The sequence below is a fragment of the Panthera onca genome, chromosome E2 (genome assembly GCF_046562875.1).
Source record: "Panthera onca isolate mPanOnc1 chromosome E2, mPanOnc1 haplotype 2, whole genome shotgun sequence".
Lineage (NCBI taxonomy): Eukaryota > Metazoa > Chordata > Mammalia > Carnivora > Felidae > Panthera > Panthera onca.
Window position 1 is genome coordinate 55,002,743 of NC_138353.1, and position 20,527 is coordinate 55,023,269.

At 43.6% G+C, this 20,527-nt stretch overlaps 1 protein-coding gene across 4 annotated transcripts in view; it reads left to right on the plus strand.

The window, feature by feature from the left end:
• The window catches only part of PLCG2 (phospholipase C gamma 2), a 161,294-nt gene extending 142,568 nt beyond the window's left edge, over window positions 1-18,726 (plus strand). For 3 of the 4 annotated variants that reach the window (XM_060650040.3, XM_060650046.3, XM_060650041.3), the window contains 2 exons: window positions 13,542-13,726; window positions 14,866-18,726. In XM_060650040.3, the coding sequence (XP_060506023.1) occupies window positions 13,542-13,726; window positions 14,866-14,908 (228 nt within the window). In that variant the 3' untranslated portion in view covers window positions 14,909-18,726. Of the gene's footprint in view, window positions 1-17; window positions 11,342-13,541; window positions 13,727-14,865 lie in introns of those variants that run through there. The other variant, XM_060650047.3, reaches the window with a different exon arrangement.
• The last annotated feature ends 1,801 nt before the right edge of the window (window positions 18,727-20,527 follow it).

The window sequence follows — 20,527 nt, forward strand, 5'->3', positions numbered from 1 at the left end:
TTGCAACTTTCTGGAAGTTTCAGATTTCATCATAAAGAATTAAAGCATCAGTAGGGGCGCCTGGGTGGCTCAGTTGGTTAAGCATCCGACTTCAGCTTGGGTCAGGATCTCACAGTTCGTGAGTTCAAGCCCCATGTCGGGCTCTGTGCTGACAGCTCAGAGCCTGGAGCCTGTTTCGGATTCTGTGTCTCCCTTTCTCTCTGCCCCTCCCCTGCTCATGCTCTCTGTCTCAAAAATAAATAAAGATATTAAAATTTTTTTTTAATAATAAAAGCATCAATGGGGGGAATAAAAATTGAAAAAAACTAAAGGTACAGAACACCGTGAAGATCTTGTCACAGGCCAGGAACAGTTTATAACCAAAGATGTTCTCCAAGACTTCGAGGACTCTAAAGTTTAAAAACACGTAGATCCATCTAAAACAAAGGCTTATAGATGACACAAGGATCGAAAGTAGGAATAAGAAAATCCTAACATAAACAAATCTATATACCTCAAAATGGACATACCTCCGCAGGAGAACATGAGAGAATTGGGGCAAACAGCCGAATCTTTCTCCCTAAAGATCATCCCTAAAAACTGAAAAACCAAGAACGTGCCTTTTAAGTACTTTTTTTAAAGAACTCTCAACAATCAAAAGAACTCAATGTTGAGGAGCAGGAATCATGAGGGCTGGAGTGACGGTGAACAAGGAGAATGCTATTTTTTGTGTGTGGTATAATAATCCTTATAGTACTTCTTGACTTTCAACTCTGTGCATATATAATTAATAAAAACTCAAAGCTTTAAGCTTAAGTAGGAGCAGATGATGCATTGATGGGGAGCATATGACTTCTTGAAGGACATTTGCTGTGAAGGTGACAAGAGACATGGGTTAGTAGCTGGAGGGGCTGTGGGGTGAAGGACAGCTTTTGAAGATGTATTTGCTGCTGATGGGCGTGATTTACCAGAGCTACAGAAGGGAATGATGGTACAGGAGAGAGAGGACCCCGGGGCCAGCAGGAACGAAGGCAGGACTACAGCAAGGGGCCCCGGATGGGCAGATTTCCCATGTAGTTTCTCCTCTACCCTATGTGAAACCAGAAGCAGGGCCATCAGCTGAAATCGGGGCAGTCATCTCAAGAGAGGACAGAGGATTTCTGAGCAAAGCACAGAAGGATTAGATCACTCAATGTGCTTCTGTGATGTATGCATTCATACATATTTTACTTAGGATTTTTGCACAGACAGTCTATAGTTCTCGGTCAGGTTTTGTTATGTTGCCTTCTTAGAAACTACATGGAAGCCTTCCTTCTCCCAACTGTGGCACCTCTTGAGTGGAACCAGAGTAACTATTGACTATACCCAACACATGTTAGAGACATCGTTTGTGAAACTTTCTGGGCCAGCTGTAAGAGCTTTCCCATTTTCTTCTGGGATAAAATGAGTCTCAATTTTTTTTCCTTACCGGATAATTTTCTATAATAAGAAATATATGTCTATAATAAATATTGGAGATAACAAAAGCCTTAAACACAAATACATACCCATTCTTCTCACTACCCGCTTGGTTTTCACTGCACAAGTTCCCACCATTTCTAGGTTTGCCTTTACTGATTCAGTCTGCTTTCCTTAGACCTGTTCCTTTTATAGCTCTCTGTGTTCCTTTTATAACGCTTTGTGTTTCCTTAGACCTGTTCCTTTTATAACTCTTTATTTCCTATCATTGTTGGGTGCTGATGCAATGGGGGTGAAGGCCATGCACAGAGAGATGACACAGGGCTAGGCGCACTTCCTCTCCTGAGACACGCTTCAGAAAAAAGGACTTGGCAAGTGCCCAGGACCCAGGCCGGTCATCACCTGCTTGAGGGACTGGGGTAAAGGCAGGTACAGCCAGGAAGCCAGGACACGGACTGTTCCCAAGAACCCAGAGCTCTGAGCAATCATCCTAGCACTTTGCTGGCCCTGCCCTAGGAGTCCCCCATTTAGGACATTCAGAAAACCAGATACCAATGTATAGATTCAAGAAGAAATCCCATTCAAGATGAGCTTACACATTAACATTTTAAAGCACTTGTGGGGTGCCTGGGTGGCTCAGTGAAGCGTCTTTTTTTTTTTTTTTTTTTTTGAAAATATATATGTTTTTATTAGGCAGAGAATCCCAGGCAGACTCTGCTGACAGTGTGGAGCGTGACACATGGCTTGAACCCACGAACTGTGAGATCATGACCTGAGCTGAAATCAAGGAGTCCGCCTCCTAGCTCAGGTCTTGATCACAGGGTCATGAGTTCAAGCCCCACACTGGGCACAGAGCCTACTTAAAAAAATTTTTTTAGAGCACTTGAGGAAAATCTGACACATGTAAAAGCAAAAGGATTCACCCAATGAATCTGAAAATAGCTTTGAAAACAAAATTTTTTTTTAAAGCAAGAACCCAATGAGTACATGCATTTAAAAAAGAACTATCCTTTTCACTATTAATTAAGAACGTGGGAATGGGAGGGCCAATTAGAAATTCTGGAAATACAGTTGGAAAAATCTTGAAAAAAAATTTTTAAAGCTTATTAAGCGGGAAGTTCTGGAATGGATACCATTAGGGAAAGAATTTGCAGATATGAAGACCGCGTTGGGGAATTTGCTTTCAAAGTGCAAGACAAGATCAAAGTACAAAAAGAGTGAAAAATAAAAATACAAATACAAAATGAAAAGCTCCAGCGTAAAATATCTGAAATGATGATGGCTGGGGGCGCCTGGGTGGCTCAGTTGGTTAAGCGTCCAACTTCGGCTCAGGTCATGATCTCGCGGTTTGTGGGTTCAAGCCCCACATCAGGCTCTGTGCTACCAGCTTGGAGCATGGAGCTTGCTTTGGATGCTGTGTCTCCCTCTCTCCCTCTGCCCCTCCCCTGATCATGCTCTCTCTCTCAAAAATAAACACTAAAAAAAATTTTTTTAAATGTTGATGACTGAAAATCTCCCACCATTGAAGAGGCAAAGGTCCTCCAGCAATAAACAGCAGTATAGATATAGATGCACATATAGACTCTTACAGGCAGAATACCAGAGTAAAGGGAAAATTATAAAAATGGAAAGATAGGTTCCCTATAAAGGATTCTGTAAAGGATTGACAGACCATAGTAGCATTCCCCTCTACAGCAACAGCAACGTCAAGACTAAGGGATCTCTTGAAAACGCTTAAAACACACAGCTGCAACTCTAGATGTCCTGTATCCTCATAATTACCATTCAAGAGGGAGGGCAACATGAAGGGATTTTTCAGAGCTAGCAAGACAGACAACTGAGTACTAATAAACCTTTGCTAAAAGAACTACCAACGTCCTTAAGCCAGAAGGAATACAAAGCAAGAAGCAATAGTGGCCCATGAAATCCGTAAACTACCTTAGGAAACGGAAAAAACTATATCGACTTAAAAGACTAAATTTTTGTGTGAACACTCAGACTCAGATAAATCCAGGAAATAATAACCCCAAAGTTCTGAGAGGGAAGGAGGGAGTCTCTATCAGGAAGGGCACACGGGGCAGGCAATGCTCTCTTTCCTATTCGGCATCTCCACAGCTGTTTATAGTTATTCATTAAACAGTATAGATGTTTTACATACTTTTCTGAATGTTGTATAATTCATTGCCCAGTGCTCCATATATACATACATGTGTGTGTATATATATGTGTGTGTGTGTATATATATATATATATATATGCACACACACACACATATGCGTGTATATGTATATAGATAGAACATAGCTATGAATGCTTTGGGATTCAGAAAATGAGATCGGGGTCTGTAAGCACAGCAGTATTAGCAGAAGACGTGCATTTTGAACTTCACCTGAACAAAAGTCATTATATACAGGAAAGCAAGAGAAGTTGTTTTATTCTGGGTAGAGACAAGGTGAAGAGAGCTCAATTAAGACTTTAGTGCAGTTTCTTTTCTGCTTTATTCTTAACAGGAAGGAAAGCGGGTCTCCTTGGGGAAAGGCATAAATTTAAGTAGGGTCATTAGTGACTCTTCCCAGGGCCTCACGTGATGCCTCGGAGAGTCACGAGCACTGTCCTCCTCTCCTCCGCTCCCCGTGGAAAGACCGTCCTGTTTTTCTCCTCTGTACTTTCCCAGGGGCCAGAATAACCTTCGCCATTGCTCTCCCCACTCTCCCAAGTCAGACTTGTACCTGTTATCCTTGGGGATATCCGTGATGTTTTGTTAGGTCGTTAGGGTGGGGAAACGATCTGCAGAGCAAGGTATGGCCTGAGTCCATGTTTTGTAAAAATGACAAGAAAAACCCATCCGTGCATACTGACCATGTTTTTCTAGCACCAGAGGGTCTCACTTGAGCTACTCCATCAGTAGTAGCAGCCAACAACAGCCTGACCTCCTGAGTAGCCAGGATTTTACAACAGTCGGAAGATGATGTAGGAGGAGGATCGTGAGCTGACCTCCTCCCGTGCACACACTGGGACAACAACTACATACGATGAAACACTCGGAAAATGACCTGAAGCCCGGCAGAGCAGATTGTCCGCAGCCAAATACTTAAGAAAATGTCACAGCAAGAAGGGTGAGAGGGACAGAGACAAGGCTGGGAACCAGACCCCCAGTGTAGCGGCCCAGAAGCAGGAGGGGAGATCACAGGTACAGAGGTGATCCCTGAGGAGCAGGGGAATCGAACCCCACGTCAGGAACTCCTGGGGACCGGCACTGGGAAGATGAGCCCCCCACCCCTCACCCCCCGGCTGGCTCGGAATATCAGTGCAGCTCAACTCGAAGAGAGCCAGAGGGCTATAGGAAGCAGACTCCGTTCTTCCAGGGCCATGGTGCTGTATTACTGTCTGGGGCCCAGCACGCAGGCAGCAGCTGGAAAGCACCTGGGTGACACACGAAAGAGTTCTTAATTTTAGGGCATGTGCAGGAAGACCAAGGATCTGGAGTTGTCTCTAGGAATCAAAGTGCCAGCAGATGCCAGTTTACTTGCAGCCCAGCTGGCAGGATGCTGGTGGGAGCCACTTGTGACACTCTCTATCTACTTTGCTAACACCATTCACCCCCCCTAGGCATTGCCCTGCAGACCCACCCCACCCACCCCAGCAGGTGCCCCCGACCCCCCGCAAGTACCACCCTGCCACATGCAGGGGGCAGCTGTGGCCCAGACTGGAGCCCCTCCAAATTGACTCCTGGGGAGGGGGAGGCAGGCCCAGTCACAACAGGAAGGCATATGCAGACCCACACAGGAGACACCCCTGGAGCTCCTGGTTCTTGTGACCGGGGGCCATTGCCCCATGATATACCTACATCAAGCCGCTGCTTTCAAGACCAGGAGATGTAGCTGACATACGTAAATACATAGGAACAAACACGGAGAGTCAGACAAAATGAGACAGAGGAATATATTCCAAATGAGAGAACAAGATAAAACCTTAGAAAAAGAACTCAATGGAATGGAGATTAGCAGTCTCCCTGGTAAAGAGTTTCAAGTAATGGTCATAAAGATGCTCATCAGGTATGGGCGACCTCCAGGAGAATTTTAACTAAGACAGAAAATGTAAAAACCAACCAAAATCGAAGAATACAATAACTGAAATGAAAAGTCTACTAGAAGGACTCAAAAGCAGACTGAAGGATGTACAAGACATCGATGATCTGGAAGGCAGGGTAATGGAAAGCATCCAAGCTACATAGAAAAAAGAATAAAAAACAATGAGGATAGGTGAAGGGACCTTTGGGAAACATCAGGTATCCTAACATCCACATGATACGGGTCCCAGAGAGAGAAGCGCAGAAAACTTGACGAAATAACAGCTGAAAACTTTGCTAAGATGCGGAAGGAAACACATCCAGGCACAAGATGCACAGAGAGCCCTAGATAAGATGAGCCCAAGGAAGTCCATGTCTAGACATACCATAATTAAAATGTCGAAGGTTAATGATAAAAAGAGAATTTTAAAATCAGCAAGAGAAAAGCAAAAAGTTACAATCAAGGGAAATCCCATAATGTGGCTGTCAGCTGAGTTTTTCAGCAGCAACTCTGTAGGTCAGAGGGAGTGGTTCCAAGATATATTCAAAGTGCTAAAAGGAAAAAACCCTACAACCAAGAACACTCTACCTGGCAAGTTATTCAGAATTGAAGGAGAGACAGAGTTTTCTAGACAGAAGTTAAAGGAGTTCATCAACACTAAATCAGCTTTATAAGAAACGTTCAAGGGACTTTTTTTTTTTTTAACGTTTATTCACTTTTGAGAGAGAGACAGCAGGGGAGAGGCAGACCGTGGGGGACCGAGGATCCGAAGCGGGCTTTGTGCTGACACAGTGAGCCCGATGCAGGGCTCAGTCTCACAAACTGTGAAGTCATGACCTGAGCAGAAGTGGGATGCTCAACTGACTGAACCATGTAGGTGCCCCTCAAGGGACTTCTTTACATGGAAAAGAAAAGCCAGCCCATAACTAGAAGAAAATTATTAAAGGACAAACTTCATTGGTAAAAGCAAACCTGTAGTAAAGACAGGAGATCAGTCACTTATAAACCTAGTACAGAGGTTAAAAGACAAAGTAGGAAAATCAATTATATATAAAAAAAAATTAGTTAAGGGACACACAAAATAAAAAGATGTAAAATGGTGGCACCTGGGTGGCTCAGCTGGTTAAGCATCCAACTCTGGATTCTGGCATAGGTCATGATCTCACATTTGTAAGATTGAGGCCTATGTCGGGCTCTGTGCTGACAGCATGAAGCCTGTTTAAGATTCTTTCTCTCTCTCCCCACCCCGCCCCGCGCACCCATCCTTCCCTCCCTCCCTGTAGTCCTCTCCCCTACTCACACACACTCTCTCAAAATAAACATTTAAAAAAATGTAAAATATGTCATATACATAAGATGTGGAGTTTTAGACTGTTCAAACTTTGGTTTGAACTTAAGAGATCACCAATTTAATATAGACTGCTATATAGACAGGATGCATATGTGAACCTCATGGTAATCACAAATCAAAAACCTATAACATACACAAAAAAGAAAGGAATTCAAGCATAATACTCAAGAAAGTCATCAAATTACAAAGAGAGCAAGAAAAGAAGGAACGAGAAGAATTCTTTTTTTTTTTTTTTAATTTTTTTTTTTTAACATTTATTTTTGAGACAGAGAGAGAGAGAACATGAACAGGGGAGGGTCAGAGAAAGAGGGAGACATAGAATCTGAAACAGGCTCCAGGCTCTGAGCTGTCAGCACAGAGCCCGACGCGGGGCTCGAACCCACGAACCGTGAGATCATGACCTGAGCAGAAGTCGGATGCTTAACCGACTGAGCCACCCAGGCACCCCAGGAACGAGAAGAATTCTAAAAACAATCAGAAAACAATTAACAAGATGGCAATAAGTACTTACTTATCAATAATTACTTTAAATGTAAATGGACTAAATGTTCTAATCAAAAGACATAGGAGGGGTGCCTGTGGGACTCAGTCTGTTAAGCATCCAACTCTTGATTTTGGCTCAGGTCATAATCTCACAGTTCATGAAATTGAGCCCTATGTCAGGTTCTGTGCTGACAGAGTGGAGCCTCCTTGGGATTCTCTGTCTCTTTCTCTCTCCCAAAATAAATAACCATTTTTTAAAAAGATATAGGGTGAATGAATTGATTTAAAAAAAAAGATCTTAAAAAAAATTTTTTTAACATTTATTTATTATTCAGAGACAGAGCATGAGCATGGGAGGGGCAGAGAGAGGAGGAGCCACAGAATCAGAAGCAGGCTCCAGGCTCTGAGCTGTCCGCACAGAGCTTGACCCGGGGCTGGAACTCATAAACCATCAAGTCATGACCTGAGCTGAAGTCAGATGCTTAACCGACTGAGCCACCCAGTCACCCCCAAAAAAGATCCATCTTTTATGCTGCCTACAGAAGACTCACTTCAGATGTAATGACACACACAAAGTTAAGGGAATGAAAAAGATACTCCAGGCAAATGGAAGTGAAAAAAAAAAAACTGCAATAGCAATACTTCTAAAAAAAAAAAATAGACTAACAAGACAAAGAAGGGCATTATATAATGATCAGAAGATCAATCCAACAAGAGGACATAACAGTTATAAACATCTATGCACCGAACATTGGACAACCTCAATACATAAAGCAGGTATTAACAGACATAAAAGGAGAAATGAACAATAAAATAACAGTAAGGAACTTTAAAACACCACCTAAATCAACGGATTATCCAGACATAAAAAGAGAGAGGAAACAGTGGCTTTGAGTGACACATTAGACCAGATGGACTTAACATATACAGAACATTCCATCCACAACCAGCATAATACACATTCATTTCAGGGGCATGGAACAATCTTCAGGATACATCACATTTTGCGCCATAAAACAAGTCACAAATTTAAGAAAACTGAAATCATATCCAACATTTGTTCTTTTCTCTCTCTCTCTTTCTTTTGGTTTATTTTTGGGAGACAGAGCATGAGCAGGGGAGGGGCAGAGAAGAGGGAGGGGGATACAGAATCCCCAACGCAGGGCTCAAAACCATGAGCTGTGAGACCAGGACCTGAGCTGAAGCTGAATGCTCGGGGCGCCTGGGTGGCTCAGTCGGTTAAGTGTCCAACTTCAGCTCAGGTCATGATCTCACACTCCTTGAGTTCGAGCCCCGTGTCGGGCTCTGTGCTGACAGCTCAGAGCCTGGGGCCCGCTTCAGATTCTATGTCCCTATCTCTGCCCCTCCCCTGCTCATGCTCTGTGTCTCTCTGACTCAAAAATAAATAAAAACATTAAAAAAAAAAACTCTAAAAAAAAAAGGTAATTTATTGAAGTTGAATGCTCAACCAACCTAGCCACCCATGCATCCCCCCAACATCTTTTCTGACCACAATAGTATGAAACTAGAAATCAGTTATAAGAAGAAAAAAAACCTGGAATAAACACAACCACATGGAAACTAAATAACCAATGGGTCAACAAAGAAATCAAAGAGGAAATCCGAAAACACCTTGAGACAAATGAAGACGGAAACACAACAGTTCAAAATCTTTGGGATTTAGCAAAAGCAGTTCAAAGAGGGAAATTTATGCCAATACAAGCCTCTACCTCAAGACACACAAAAATCTCAGTCTAAACTTATACCTAAAGGAACTAGAAAAAGAACAAAACACAAAGCCCAAAGTTGATAGAAAGAAAGAAATAATAAAGATCAGAGTAAGACATAAAGACTACAAAAATCGATCAGTGAAACTAAGGCCTGTTTCTTTGAAAAGATAAAATTGATAAGCCTTTAGCCAGATACCTCAAGAATAAAAGAAGACTCAAAATCAGAGAGAGAATGTTATAATGGACACCACAGAGAGATAAAGGATTATAAGAGGCTACTACCAAAAATTATACACCAACAAATTGCACAACCTAGAAGAAACGAATAAATTCCTAGAAACATACAATCTTCCGAGACTGAATAAGAAAACAACAGACAATAGACTGATTCCTTTTAATGAAGTTGAATCAACAATCCAAAAACTCACAACAAACAAAAGCTCAGGACCAGATGGCTTCACAGGTGAATTCTACCAAACATTTAAAAAAGAGTAGTAACCTATCCTTCTCAAACTATTCCAAAAATAGAAGAGGAAGTAATGCTTCAAAATTCCTTCTATGAAGCCAGCATTAATTATCTTGATACCAAAACCAGACACACACACACACACACACACACACACACACACACACACACACACACACAAAGGAAATTACACACCAATATCCCTGAGGAACATAGATGCAAAATCTTCAACAAAATATTATAAAACTGAATTCAACAATACATTAAAAGCACCATTCACCACCAAGTGGGATTTATTTCAGCGATGCAAGGTAATTCACAAATTATCCACAAATCAAAGTAATACATCACATTAATAAAATGAAGGATAAAAATATTATCTTGATACATAAAAAGTATTTGACAAAATTCAACACCCATTAATTACAAAAACTCTCAACAAAGTGGGTCTAGAGGGAACATATGTACCTCAACATAATAAAAGCCATCTATACAAACCCACAACTAACATCATACTCCACAGTGAAAAGCTAAAAGCTTTTCCTCTAAGATCAGGAATAAGACAAGGGTGTTGACTCTTACACAACACAGTACTGGAAGTCCTAGCCACAGCAATGAGACAAGAAAATAAAAGGCGTCTGTGTTAGGGGTGCCTGGGTGGCTCAGTCGGTTGAGCGTCCCACTCTGGATTTCATCCTGGGTCCTGACCCTGGGGTCGTGGGATCGAGCCCCACATCAGGCTCCGCACTGAGCATGGAGCCTGCTTGGGATTCTGTCTCTTTCTCCCTCTACCCCTCTCCCCTGCTTATTCTTGCTCTCTCTTAAAAAAAAAAAAAAAAAAAGAAAAGGCATCCAGATTGCTAAGGGAGAAGTACAGCTTTGCAGATGGCATGATACTATATATAGAAAATCCTAGAAACTCCACCAAAAGAAAACCCATTAGAATAAATGAGTTAAGTTGCAAGATACAAAATTAATATATAGAAATCTGTGGTGTTTCTATATACCAATAGCAAACTAACAAAAGGGAAATTAAGAAAACATCCTATTTGCAATTACATCATAAAGAATAAAATATCCAGAAATAAATGTAACCAAGGAGGTGAAAGACCTCTACGCTGAAAGAGTAAGACAATGATGAAAGAAACTGAAGATGACACAATTAGATGGACAGTTACACCACACTCAGATTGGAAGAATACTGTTAAAATGGCCGTACTACCCAAGGCAATCTACATGTTCAGTGCAATCCCTATCAAAATGCCAACAGCATTTTTCACAAAAACTAGAAAGTTGTATGGAACCGCAAAGGACCCTGAATAGCGAAAGCAGTCCTGAGAAAGAACGAAGGTGAAGGTACCACAATCCCAGATCTCAAGATCTACCGCAAAGCTACAATAATCAAAACAGTACGGTACTGGCACAAAAGCAGACACAAAGATCAACAGAACAGAATGGAGAAACCAGAAATAAAACCACACTTTTATGGTCAATTAACCTATGACACAATAGGCAATGATATACAATGGGGAAGATAAAGTCTTTTCAGTAAACGTGTTAAAACTGGACTACTTCCTTACACGATACACAAAAATAAACTGAAAATGAATTAAAGACCTAAATATAAGACTTGAAACCGTAAAACCCCTAAACTCCAGGCAGTAAACTCTTTGGTCGTGGGCCTTAGTGCTATTTTTTCTGGATCTGTCTACTCAGGCAAGGAAAACAAAAGCAAAAATAAACAAGCGGGACTACATCAAACTAAAAAGCTTTTGCACAGCTAAGGAAATTAAAAAACTCGAAAGGCAACCCCTGAATTCATACAACTCAACGGCAAAAAACAGCCTCATTAAAAAGTGGGCAGAGGACCTGTACAGACACTTTTCTGAAGAAGACATGCAGAGGGCCAACAGACACATGAAAAGATGCCCAACATCGCTAAGCAGGGAAATGCAAGTCAACACCGTAACGAGATACCACCTCACACCTGTCAGAATGAATGACTAGTATCAAAAAACAGAAGGAGCACATGTTGGCAAGAGTTTGGAGAAGAAGAAAGCCTCAGACCGTGTTGGTAGGAATGCAAACTGGTGCAGCTACTGTGGAAACAGTATAGACGTTCCTCAAAAAATTAAAAAAAAAATACCATCCAGTAATCCCAGTAATCCCACTTCTTGGTATTCATCCAAAGAAGATGAAAACACTAATTGAAAAAGATCTATGCACCCCTGTGTTTATTGTAGCCTTATTTACAAGAACCAAGATATGGAAGCAGCCTAAGTATCATCTACGGATAGATGAATGGATAAAGAAAATATGGTATATATAGAATGGAATAGTACTGAGCCATAAAAAAGAATGACATCTTGCCATTTGCAGCAACATGGCTGGACCTAGAGGGTATCATGTTACATGAACTAAGTTAGAGAATGACAAATACTATGTGAGGTCGCTTAGATGTAGAGTCTAAAAAACCAAACCAACCGAACAAAATAGAAATAGACTCAAGTATACAGAACTGGTAGCTGCCAGAAGGTGGGGGGTGGGGAGGGAGTCGGAGATGGGCAGAACAGCGGAAGATTAAGAGTACGCGTTTCCAGTTAAAAGTCATGGGGATGAAAAGAACAGCATAGTAAATGTAGTCAATATTGAAATAACTTTGTATGGGGACAGATGGTAACTACACTTACTGTGGTAAGCATTTCCTAATGCGTATATTTGCCAAATCACTATGTTGTACAACTGAAACTAATATAATATTGTAGGTCAAATACGTATTTAAATTAAAGTTTTAAATTAAAAATCAGTGAAGTAAAACATCCTCTTTCTCCCATGCTGAAATCCAAACTCCTTCCTGTTACAAGTTTTTTTCTTCGCATAATGGAGGGAACGTTTGGGGTAAGAAAACTCCAAAGTTTAAGGGAAGACCTTGCTTCAGTCATGGCTGGATCCAGGTGCTAATGCAATAACTCTGTTTCCCTCTCTTTTGACTTCATTCCCAACTTTCTGTGTGTCATAGCAAAGGAGTCAGTAGCCACTGGAAACATTCACCACTCTTTCAGCTGATCCCCAAGAAGGGAAAGTTTTGGTTTTTGGTTTATTTATGTTTTTGTTTTGTTTTGTTTTTTACCAAGAGCACCAACCACAGTCCAATGGATGCTTCTAATTGGCCTGGCTTGGGTCACATGCTCACAGGTGGTGGGCAGAGGGAATGAGACATTGTTACTGGCTAGACCTGAGTCACATGCCATCCCCGGGGCGGGGGGGGGGGGGGGGCATCACCTATGTTCTGTCTTGGTTTTCTGGGGGTGGGGGCAAGGATAACAGCTTTGAGGTATGATTCATATACCATATAATTCACCCATTTAAGAGGGACAATACCCTGATTTTTGCTATATTCACAGAGTTGTGCAACCGTCACCACGATCAACTTTAGAACACTGTCATCACCCCCAAAAACCACCAGGCAACCACCCCTTTTCTGTCTCTATGAATTTACCCATTCTGGACACTTCATATAAATGGAATCAAGGGCTGTGGTCTTTTGGAACCGGCTTCTTCGTTTTCAGGGTTCCTCTGTGTTGTAGTGTGTGACCTTGCTTTTTAAGGGCTTCAGTGATGTGCTGGCTCCCGCTTCCCTTAGGCGGCTCTCCCCCTTCCCTGCTGTGTTCCACGTTAGGCACGCAGCAACTCGGACCCTTTGCGTTCAGGTAGGGACCAGGAGGCCATGCACAATGCACAGATGTACCTGCCCTGGGATCGGGGGCCAGTGTAAGTTACTACTCCGAGTTTCACAGCAAAGCCACCCTTCCTCGTGAACAAGCGTTTTTCAAACTGCTTGCTTCCACTGGAATAAATGACTGTGAGTTTTGTCTTTGGTGAAAATGGGCCCTGTGTTTTTCTGGGATAATCCCAGCTGCAGACCTTCTGTGCCTCCTGCTCCCTCTCGGCCCTCTATTAAGATGCGGAGCCCCACCCCATCGCTATGTGCTCCTTCCCTCTAGGAGAGTGAAGAGGAACTCTACTCCTCCTGCCGCCAGCTGCGAAGGCGGCAGGAAGAGCTGAACAACCAGCTGTTCCTGTACGACACGCACCAGAATCTGCGCAATGCCAACCGGGATGCCCTCGTGAAAGAGTTCAACGTCAACGAGAACCAGCTCCAGCTGTACCAGGAGAAGTGCAACCGGAGGTAGGCCAGCCGCTCCCCCACCCGCACATCCCCAGGGCACGTGGGGGGGGGGGGGGTCAGGCTTCAGGAAAGCCCCCTCCCACCCCCACCTTTAGAAATCTCTTTGGCGGCGCCTGGGTGGCTCAGTCAGTTAAGTGGTTAAGCGGTTAAGTGGTGAAGCTCCCACTTCGGCTCAGATCGTGATCTCACGGTTCGTGCGAGCTCCACGTCGGGCTCTGTGCTGACAGCTCTGGGGATCCTGGAGCCTGCTTCAGATGCTGTGTCTCCCTCTCTGTCCGCCCCTCTCCCGCTCGCACGCTCTCATAAAATAAATAGACATTCAAAAAAAGAAAGAAAGGAAGAAAGAAATCCTTTGGTCCCTCCACCCTCCGGATCTTTGCCGTATAAATTCACTTATAGTAATTATTTTATGCCTCTGCACCTTCCCTAAGTCAAATTGTCACCACTAGGAGGAGACGTCGCTCTAATAGTGAAAATTAACTATGCCCACTACCTTCTAAATAAAGAACCTTATGAAGTTCGCACCGTCCACTGGTTCTGCACTGGGGCAGGACCCCACCCCCATCCCCAGGGGAGGCTTTGGGTTGTGCTACAGATGGGCTGGGAGGCGGCCAGGTGTGCCTAGTGTCCTGCAGTGTGCCTGACAGTCCTGCTCAACAGAGAACCATCCAGAAGCAAGTGCCAGGAACAGCCCCTAAGGGGAACCAGCGCACAGACTCCTTCCCCATATTTGTTACTCCACCAGAACTGCGGCCCCAGCACAATGCTAGTGAGGAAGGCCAGTTTTAGAGACGTTCCTGTCTTGCCGGGAGGCCCCTCTCCCCCTCCCCCTCCTCCCTTTTTCCCCCCAGTCCCCCTCTCCCCGCCTCTCTCCCCCAGTCCGCCCTCCCCTCTCCCCTCCCCGTCCCCCTCTCTCCCCCCAGTCCCCCTATCCCCGCCTCTCTCCCCCAGTCCCCCCTCCCCTCTCTCCCCCCCTCCCGTCCCCCTCTCCCCCCTCTCCCTCTCTCCCCCAACTCCCCCTCTCAGCCCTGTTCCATCAGGCCATGGATGCCCTGCAGGGCGTGGACAAAGGTTACACTGTTCCACACATGACCTGTATCTGAGCCTAACAGATGACTGTGAAATCTGTTTTGTTTCAGGTTAAGAGAGAAGAGAGTTAGCAACAGTAGGTTTTACTCATAGACGCTGGGGAACGCGTGTAAGGGTGTCGTGCCCGTCTGTGCTCACGTGTAGGAGAATGTCCTCTCTTCAGACCCCGGGGACTTGCTAATCTGTGATGTCTCGTCAAGCCTGGAGTCAAGAGGACACTTTTGAAGACCCACCTGGCATGAGCTGGGTGGGGTGACTTCCTGCTCCTTTCTTCATCTTGGACAATTTCTTAACTTATATTTTCTATAGAGGATCATAAAAACGTGTTTCCTCGTTTTTTGGTCTCTCGTGTTCCCAACCTCCTTGAATAAAAGCGGTGAAAATCTTGATCCGTTAGACCTTCTGTGCTCAACCTGTACAGTGAGCAGGACCCTTATCCAGCCTCTAAGGACCCAAGTAATTGACTTCCGAGGAAGATGAGCCCGATGCGTAAGGAACGAATTAATTAGATTCGGAAAAGGATTGTAACTAAAAGGCAAACAGTTTGGCCTTCCCCTGGGCCCCACGAGTGGCCCTCGCCCCGCTGCACCTCTGCCCGGCTTCTCTGCCCCAGGTCAGCTGACTCAGCTCAGCACCAAAGCCGCAGTGCTCGCGACAGGCCCGCTGCCGTACCGGAGAGGTGGCTGGGGCGTGCGGTCTCTGTTCGCTAGAACAAGCTCCAGTCCGCGGTGGAAACTTGCTTTGGGACTGGCGTTACCAGGGTGGGGGCCCCTTGGATTTAGAAAGTCTGATGGAGAGACCAGAGACCCACTGGAGGCTCGGCCGGCTTCTTACTCACCCCTGCTCTGCCCACTCCTGAGCTGGTTGCAGATCTCCATGGGCTACGGATTTTAACAGGTGATCAGAATTCAGCTCTCTGTGTTGTTCCGCTTTGTGGAGCCGCGAGCTAAATCTTAAGCTGTAGGAAACTACAGAAAATCCTACACACGGTCATCCCCAAAGAGGCAGACCCGCCTGGGACACGAAGACACTCCTCTACATCTTGATAGACAATGGAATGATTTGTACAGTGTGAGGATTTAATACGACATTTTAAAGACAAAGATAGTGTCGAGGTGGACAGTATGACTCAGTCAAGTCACAACTTGGTCAGACTGGGGCGAAGGGTAATTGCAAGGAAAGAATAAGGTGTCAGGAGAGGACACAGGAGCAGTGAGCCTGGTGGATTTACAGGTTGGAGCTGGGTCCTTGAAGCCCATTCAGGCTCAGCAGGCACGTATTCTTGCTGGGAAGTACATTAAAACCGGCCAGGCTCTGTCTCATCAAAAGACCCTATGCCTTCATCCCACGAAAGCTTTTCAGCACTTCAGTGTACCAAGCACTGTCCCCAAGGTCAGGGCTACAATGTAAAAAAAAAATTTCTAGAGGTGGGGGGAAAGCCATGGTGGCTGCTCCCATGCAACATCTCCGTGAGCTCCTCAAAGACATACGTTGTACCTTCCCCGAAGCCAGGAGCATAGGTGACAGCAGTCTGAAGGGGTGGGGCGGTTATCTTGCAACACGACCCCGTGATTCCTCCAACTGGAGTTGCCGAATTATTTGGCAGTCAGCAACTGAGCGGAGAATATTCCTGATGGTGGCAAATGGTCCAAGCACCGTTGAATAAAGGTGAGTTGCAAAGGCACTGAGCTCAGTGCTACAGGGTAGGAATTTTCAGACTCTGTAACCTTTCTCCGTGAGCCATTGGCCAGGTGGCCACTGGAGCCTAATTATCGCACCCCTACCCCTACCTCTAGGTCCCTTGTGCCTCCATCATGTCCCCCTTTTTTACTTCGGGGGTGAGTAAAAGACATAAACCTTTCCACTTCACTCCAGTTTAAAGTCTAGATCCCCATTCTGCTTAAAATGGCTTTTCTGCTAGCGCGTCAAAGAAATGAAGACCGGGCGGCCCAGAAGGAAGAAACAAAGCATCTTTTCAGCTGCTGCCGGGTAAAATCCATAGCCAGCCACACCCAGAGGGAGACAGCAGCCACGTGAAGTGAGGGATATGCTATAAACGATGCTGGGAAGAACTCTTTCCCTCAAACCGTCTCCTCCTAGGCACTACCGTGACTTGGATGCACCATTAGAGAGCATTTGCTTTGGCTTCCCCATTCTTTCCTTAACCGAGTAACACATAAATCTCACTGAGAGAGGCGATACTAGGATTCTCACAGGAAAGACACAGAGAAGGGAAGGGCACAGGTGACATCACTGCTCTTCCCCTCGTCTGCCCAGCTGCCACATAATCTAAGTATAAATTATCCAGCCGAGACTGGGGCTGGCCAGTCATGGAGTCAGTACAGCCAGTGCAGGCTGAGCAGAGCAGCGACAGGAGCATCCGGAGAGACAGCGGCAGCAGGACGGACCCGAACCACGAGTGCGCACGTGTGCTGTCGTTTGACCATGTCTCTGGGTTTATCGTTTACTTAGAGTGGCACTTCTGTTGCGTGGAAAGATAAAGGGGGGATATGCTGGTTACATCATTAGAGCTGGGGACACTCAGGCGGTACGAAGTTAAATCATTTCTCTGCTGCGAAACCTGGATATTCTAGCATGCACAGTTAAGAGGGGTGGAGAATATCACACTTCCCAAATTAGATCTCCGAGCCCTTTTGCGAAGGGATATTTCATGGCAGCTAATGCACAGTGCAACACATTTGAGGGCCATCTAAAAGGCAGCCGGCGACAGAATCTAATAAATGATGTACTTTAAAGACTTAGTGAAATAAAATCTAAATTTAAGCCCCCAAGGCCAATGGTCTTGACACTGGGCTCGCCTTACCCCCCAAATGTCTACCAAGCTTTCCAAGACATACACAGGCTCAAATAGTTTGAGGGGATCAATTTTCAGATCCTTACCTTCCTATTCTGCTCTTATGACTCATCTGACTCAGAAGATGCCTTTTTCTCTCCTCACAAAAGAAAACCTCTTTCCCCACAGTCTTAAATGGGAGAGCACGACTCAAGGTAGAAAATTCAAAATACGAGTGTTCGGAAAGTGAAAGCCTCTTAACAATAGGGTACAAATCCGTCTGTGATTCGGGTGGCTCTCAATTCTTTCATTTCAATAAATTTAAAGGAACACCCAAGATTTCTTCGGTATTTTCGCACATAATTCCGAAGGACTTGGAAGAATTCAGCTATCATGCTATCGCAAATCTCCTTCTGTTCCCTGTCTCCTTATCTATGCAAAAAAGAATCGCCACCACTTCCATATATAAAATTGGTAAGGGGGAACAGAATGGATATTGTGGCCATTGTAACAAAGGTAACACTCATCTATGCAGCAACGAAAGGACTCAGGGGTGGGGGGCAAAGCTTTTAACATTAAGTGATACATTGCCAATGAAATTTTACTAAGTGTAATAATTTACTAAAATTTGTACGTTTATTGATCAAGTTCAATCCAAAAGAAAGTTTCAAATACACAGAGCTTTATGACTATAGGATATTATCTAACTTTGTTACAAATATGCAAACAACCAACATAAAAAGACAGAAATCATTAGGGGAGCCCAGGTGCTCAGTCGGTTAAGCATCCAACTCTTGATCTCAGCTCAGGTCTTGATATCATCAGGGTCACAAGTTCAAGCCCGCATTAGGTTCTGTGCTGGGCATGAAGCCTACTGACGCCTACTTTAAAAAAAAGTATACGTATGTTTACGTGTATGTCTCATTAGGCTAAAATGTTGAGGGGCGCCTGGGTGGCTCAGTCAGTTAAGCGTCCAACTTTAGCTCAGGTCACGATCTCGCTGTCCGTGGGTTCGAGCTCCGCGTTGGGCTCTGGGCTGATGGCTCGGAGCCTGGGGCCTGCTTCCCATTCTGTGTCTCCCTCTCTCTCTGCCCCTCCCCTGTTCATGCTCTGTCTCTGTCTCAAAATAAGTAAAAAAAAAAAAAAAAAAAATTAAAAAAAAATTTTTTAAATGTTGAAGGGAAATAGAATAAAAATGCAAATTCAAGGAGTAAAAAGTATGGTGTTTCCTACCGTTAAAAATTGCCTTATTCATGTGATTTTTTGAACGGGTGACAGTACCTATCAACTACTATATTTAGAGCCTCTAAACTTAGAGGAATGTAACCATTTTATGTAAAGATGCAGTATCTACAATCCATTGGCAACTTAGATCCTTTCCAACTATTTATGACGGACAATTTTAGCCAACAGTGTAGAAATGTGCAGGGGGATACTCAGATTTACAAAATTCACTGGAGCGGTCTCTGAGCCATCAATTTTAAGATGCTTGATCTAAGGCCACTAAATGACACATTGCACTTAGAACGAAGAAGGATGGCTAAAGGGGGCCTTAGTCCTTTTAACTTTTAAGTGAATGAAGTTAACTTTCAACTTGGGTGACCGCTAACTTTTTTCAGACAATCCTAAAAAGCCACACCCTGGCCAACGGAAAGTTAAATAGATTAAGAAATACGCAGAATGACAAAACTGGCATTTGAAAAACATTTAAAGATTTGTCTCAGGCCCTTTCCTTTCTGAAATATTTTCTGCTCAAAGAGACCCTGCTTCAGTGACCCTGTCTCTCAGAAATTTCCACATTTCTTATTTTCCAATAGGCTTTTAAAAGCTACATTTGTAAACTTGTTTTTCATTATTAAAGCATAATTTATTTTTTATATAAACAGTGTACTTGTGTGTACATAAAAAATCATGTGAATGAGTCACACAAATACTGGCTATTGTTAATGTGAAAATTAAATGGCTGTATTGCATTTTTAAAAAATAAAAATTTGGTCTAAGTGAATACAGCAATCTGCTCAGGACCTTTTTTTTTTTTTTTTTAATTCTATTCACTTTCCTCCTCCCCTATAATACAGTAAACACTTCAGCCATGAGATAGGTACAATGATCATTTTTTAAAATGTGTTTTTCTAACCTGTTACACTTTTCTCTAGGTTACTGATCTATCTTCCTTACAGCAAAAAAATCACTCCATGTAAAAACCCAAGTTTATACAAGACCAGTCAGTCTTTGGAAAAATATTTGGTGTTAAAGGGACAGTGAGCACCTGTATGAGCACCTGTACTTCTAAACTAAGTGACAGGGCATGTTAGGATTATCAGTCATTCTATTTTCTTGCCAAGGATGCATGGTGCACAGGACACCATGTTGTATATCCTAAGATTGTCCTACTCCCAACCCTTAGCCACTGATTGCGTTAGTCACACTCATCCAAAAACTTAAGAACAGCCTATGTCAAACCCTTGCATTTTTTTTCTTTTTAAAAGAACTTTTGATTTGGCCTACTTTTATTCATTTATTTTTAAAGTATAATTTATTGCTAAGCTAGCTAACATACAATGTATACAATGTGCTCTTGGTTTTGGGACTAGATTCCCATGATTCACTGCTTACAGAAAACACCCAGTGCTCATCCCAACAAGGGCCCTCCTCAATGCCCATCACCCATTTCCCCCTTTCCCCTCCCCCCATCAACCCTGTTTGTTCTGTGTAAAGAATCTCTTATGGTTTGCTTCCCTCTCTGTTTGAAACTATTTTTTTCCTTTCCCTTCCCTGTCTGCTGTTAAGTTTCTCAGATTCCATATGAGTGACACATACAATATCTGTCTTTCTCTGACTGACTTATTTCACTTAGCATAATACCCTCCAGTTCCATCCACATTGTTGCAAATGGCAAGATTTCATTCTTTCTCATT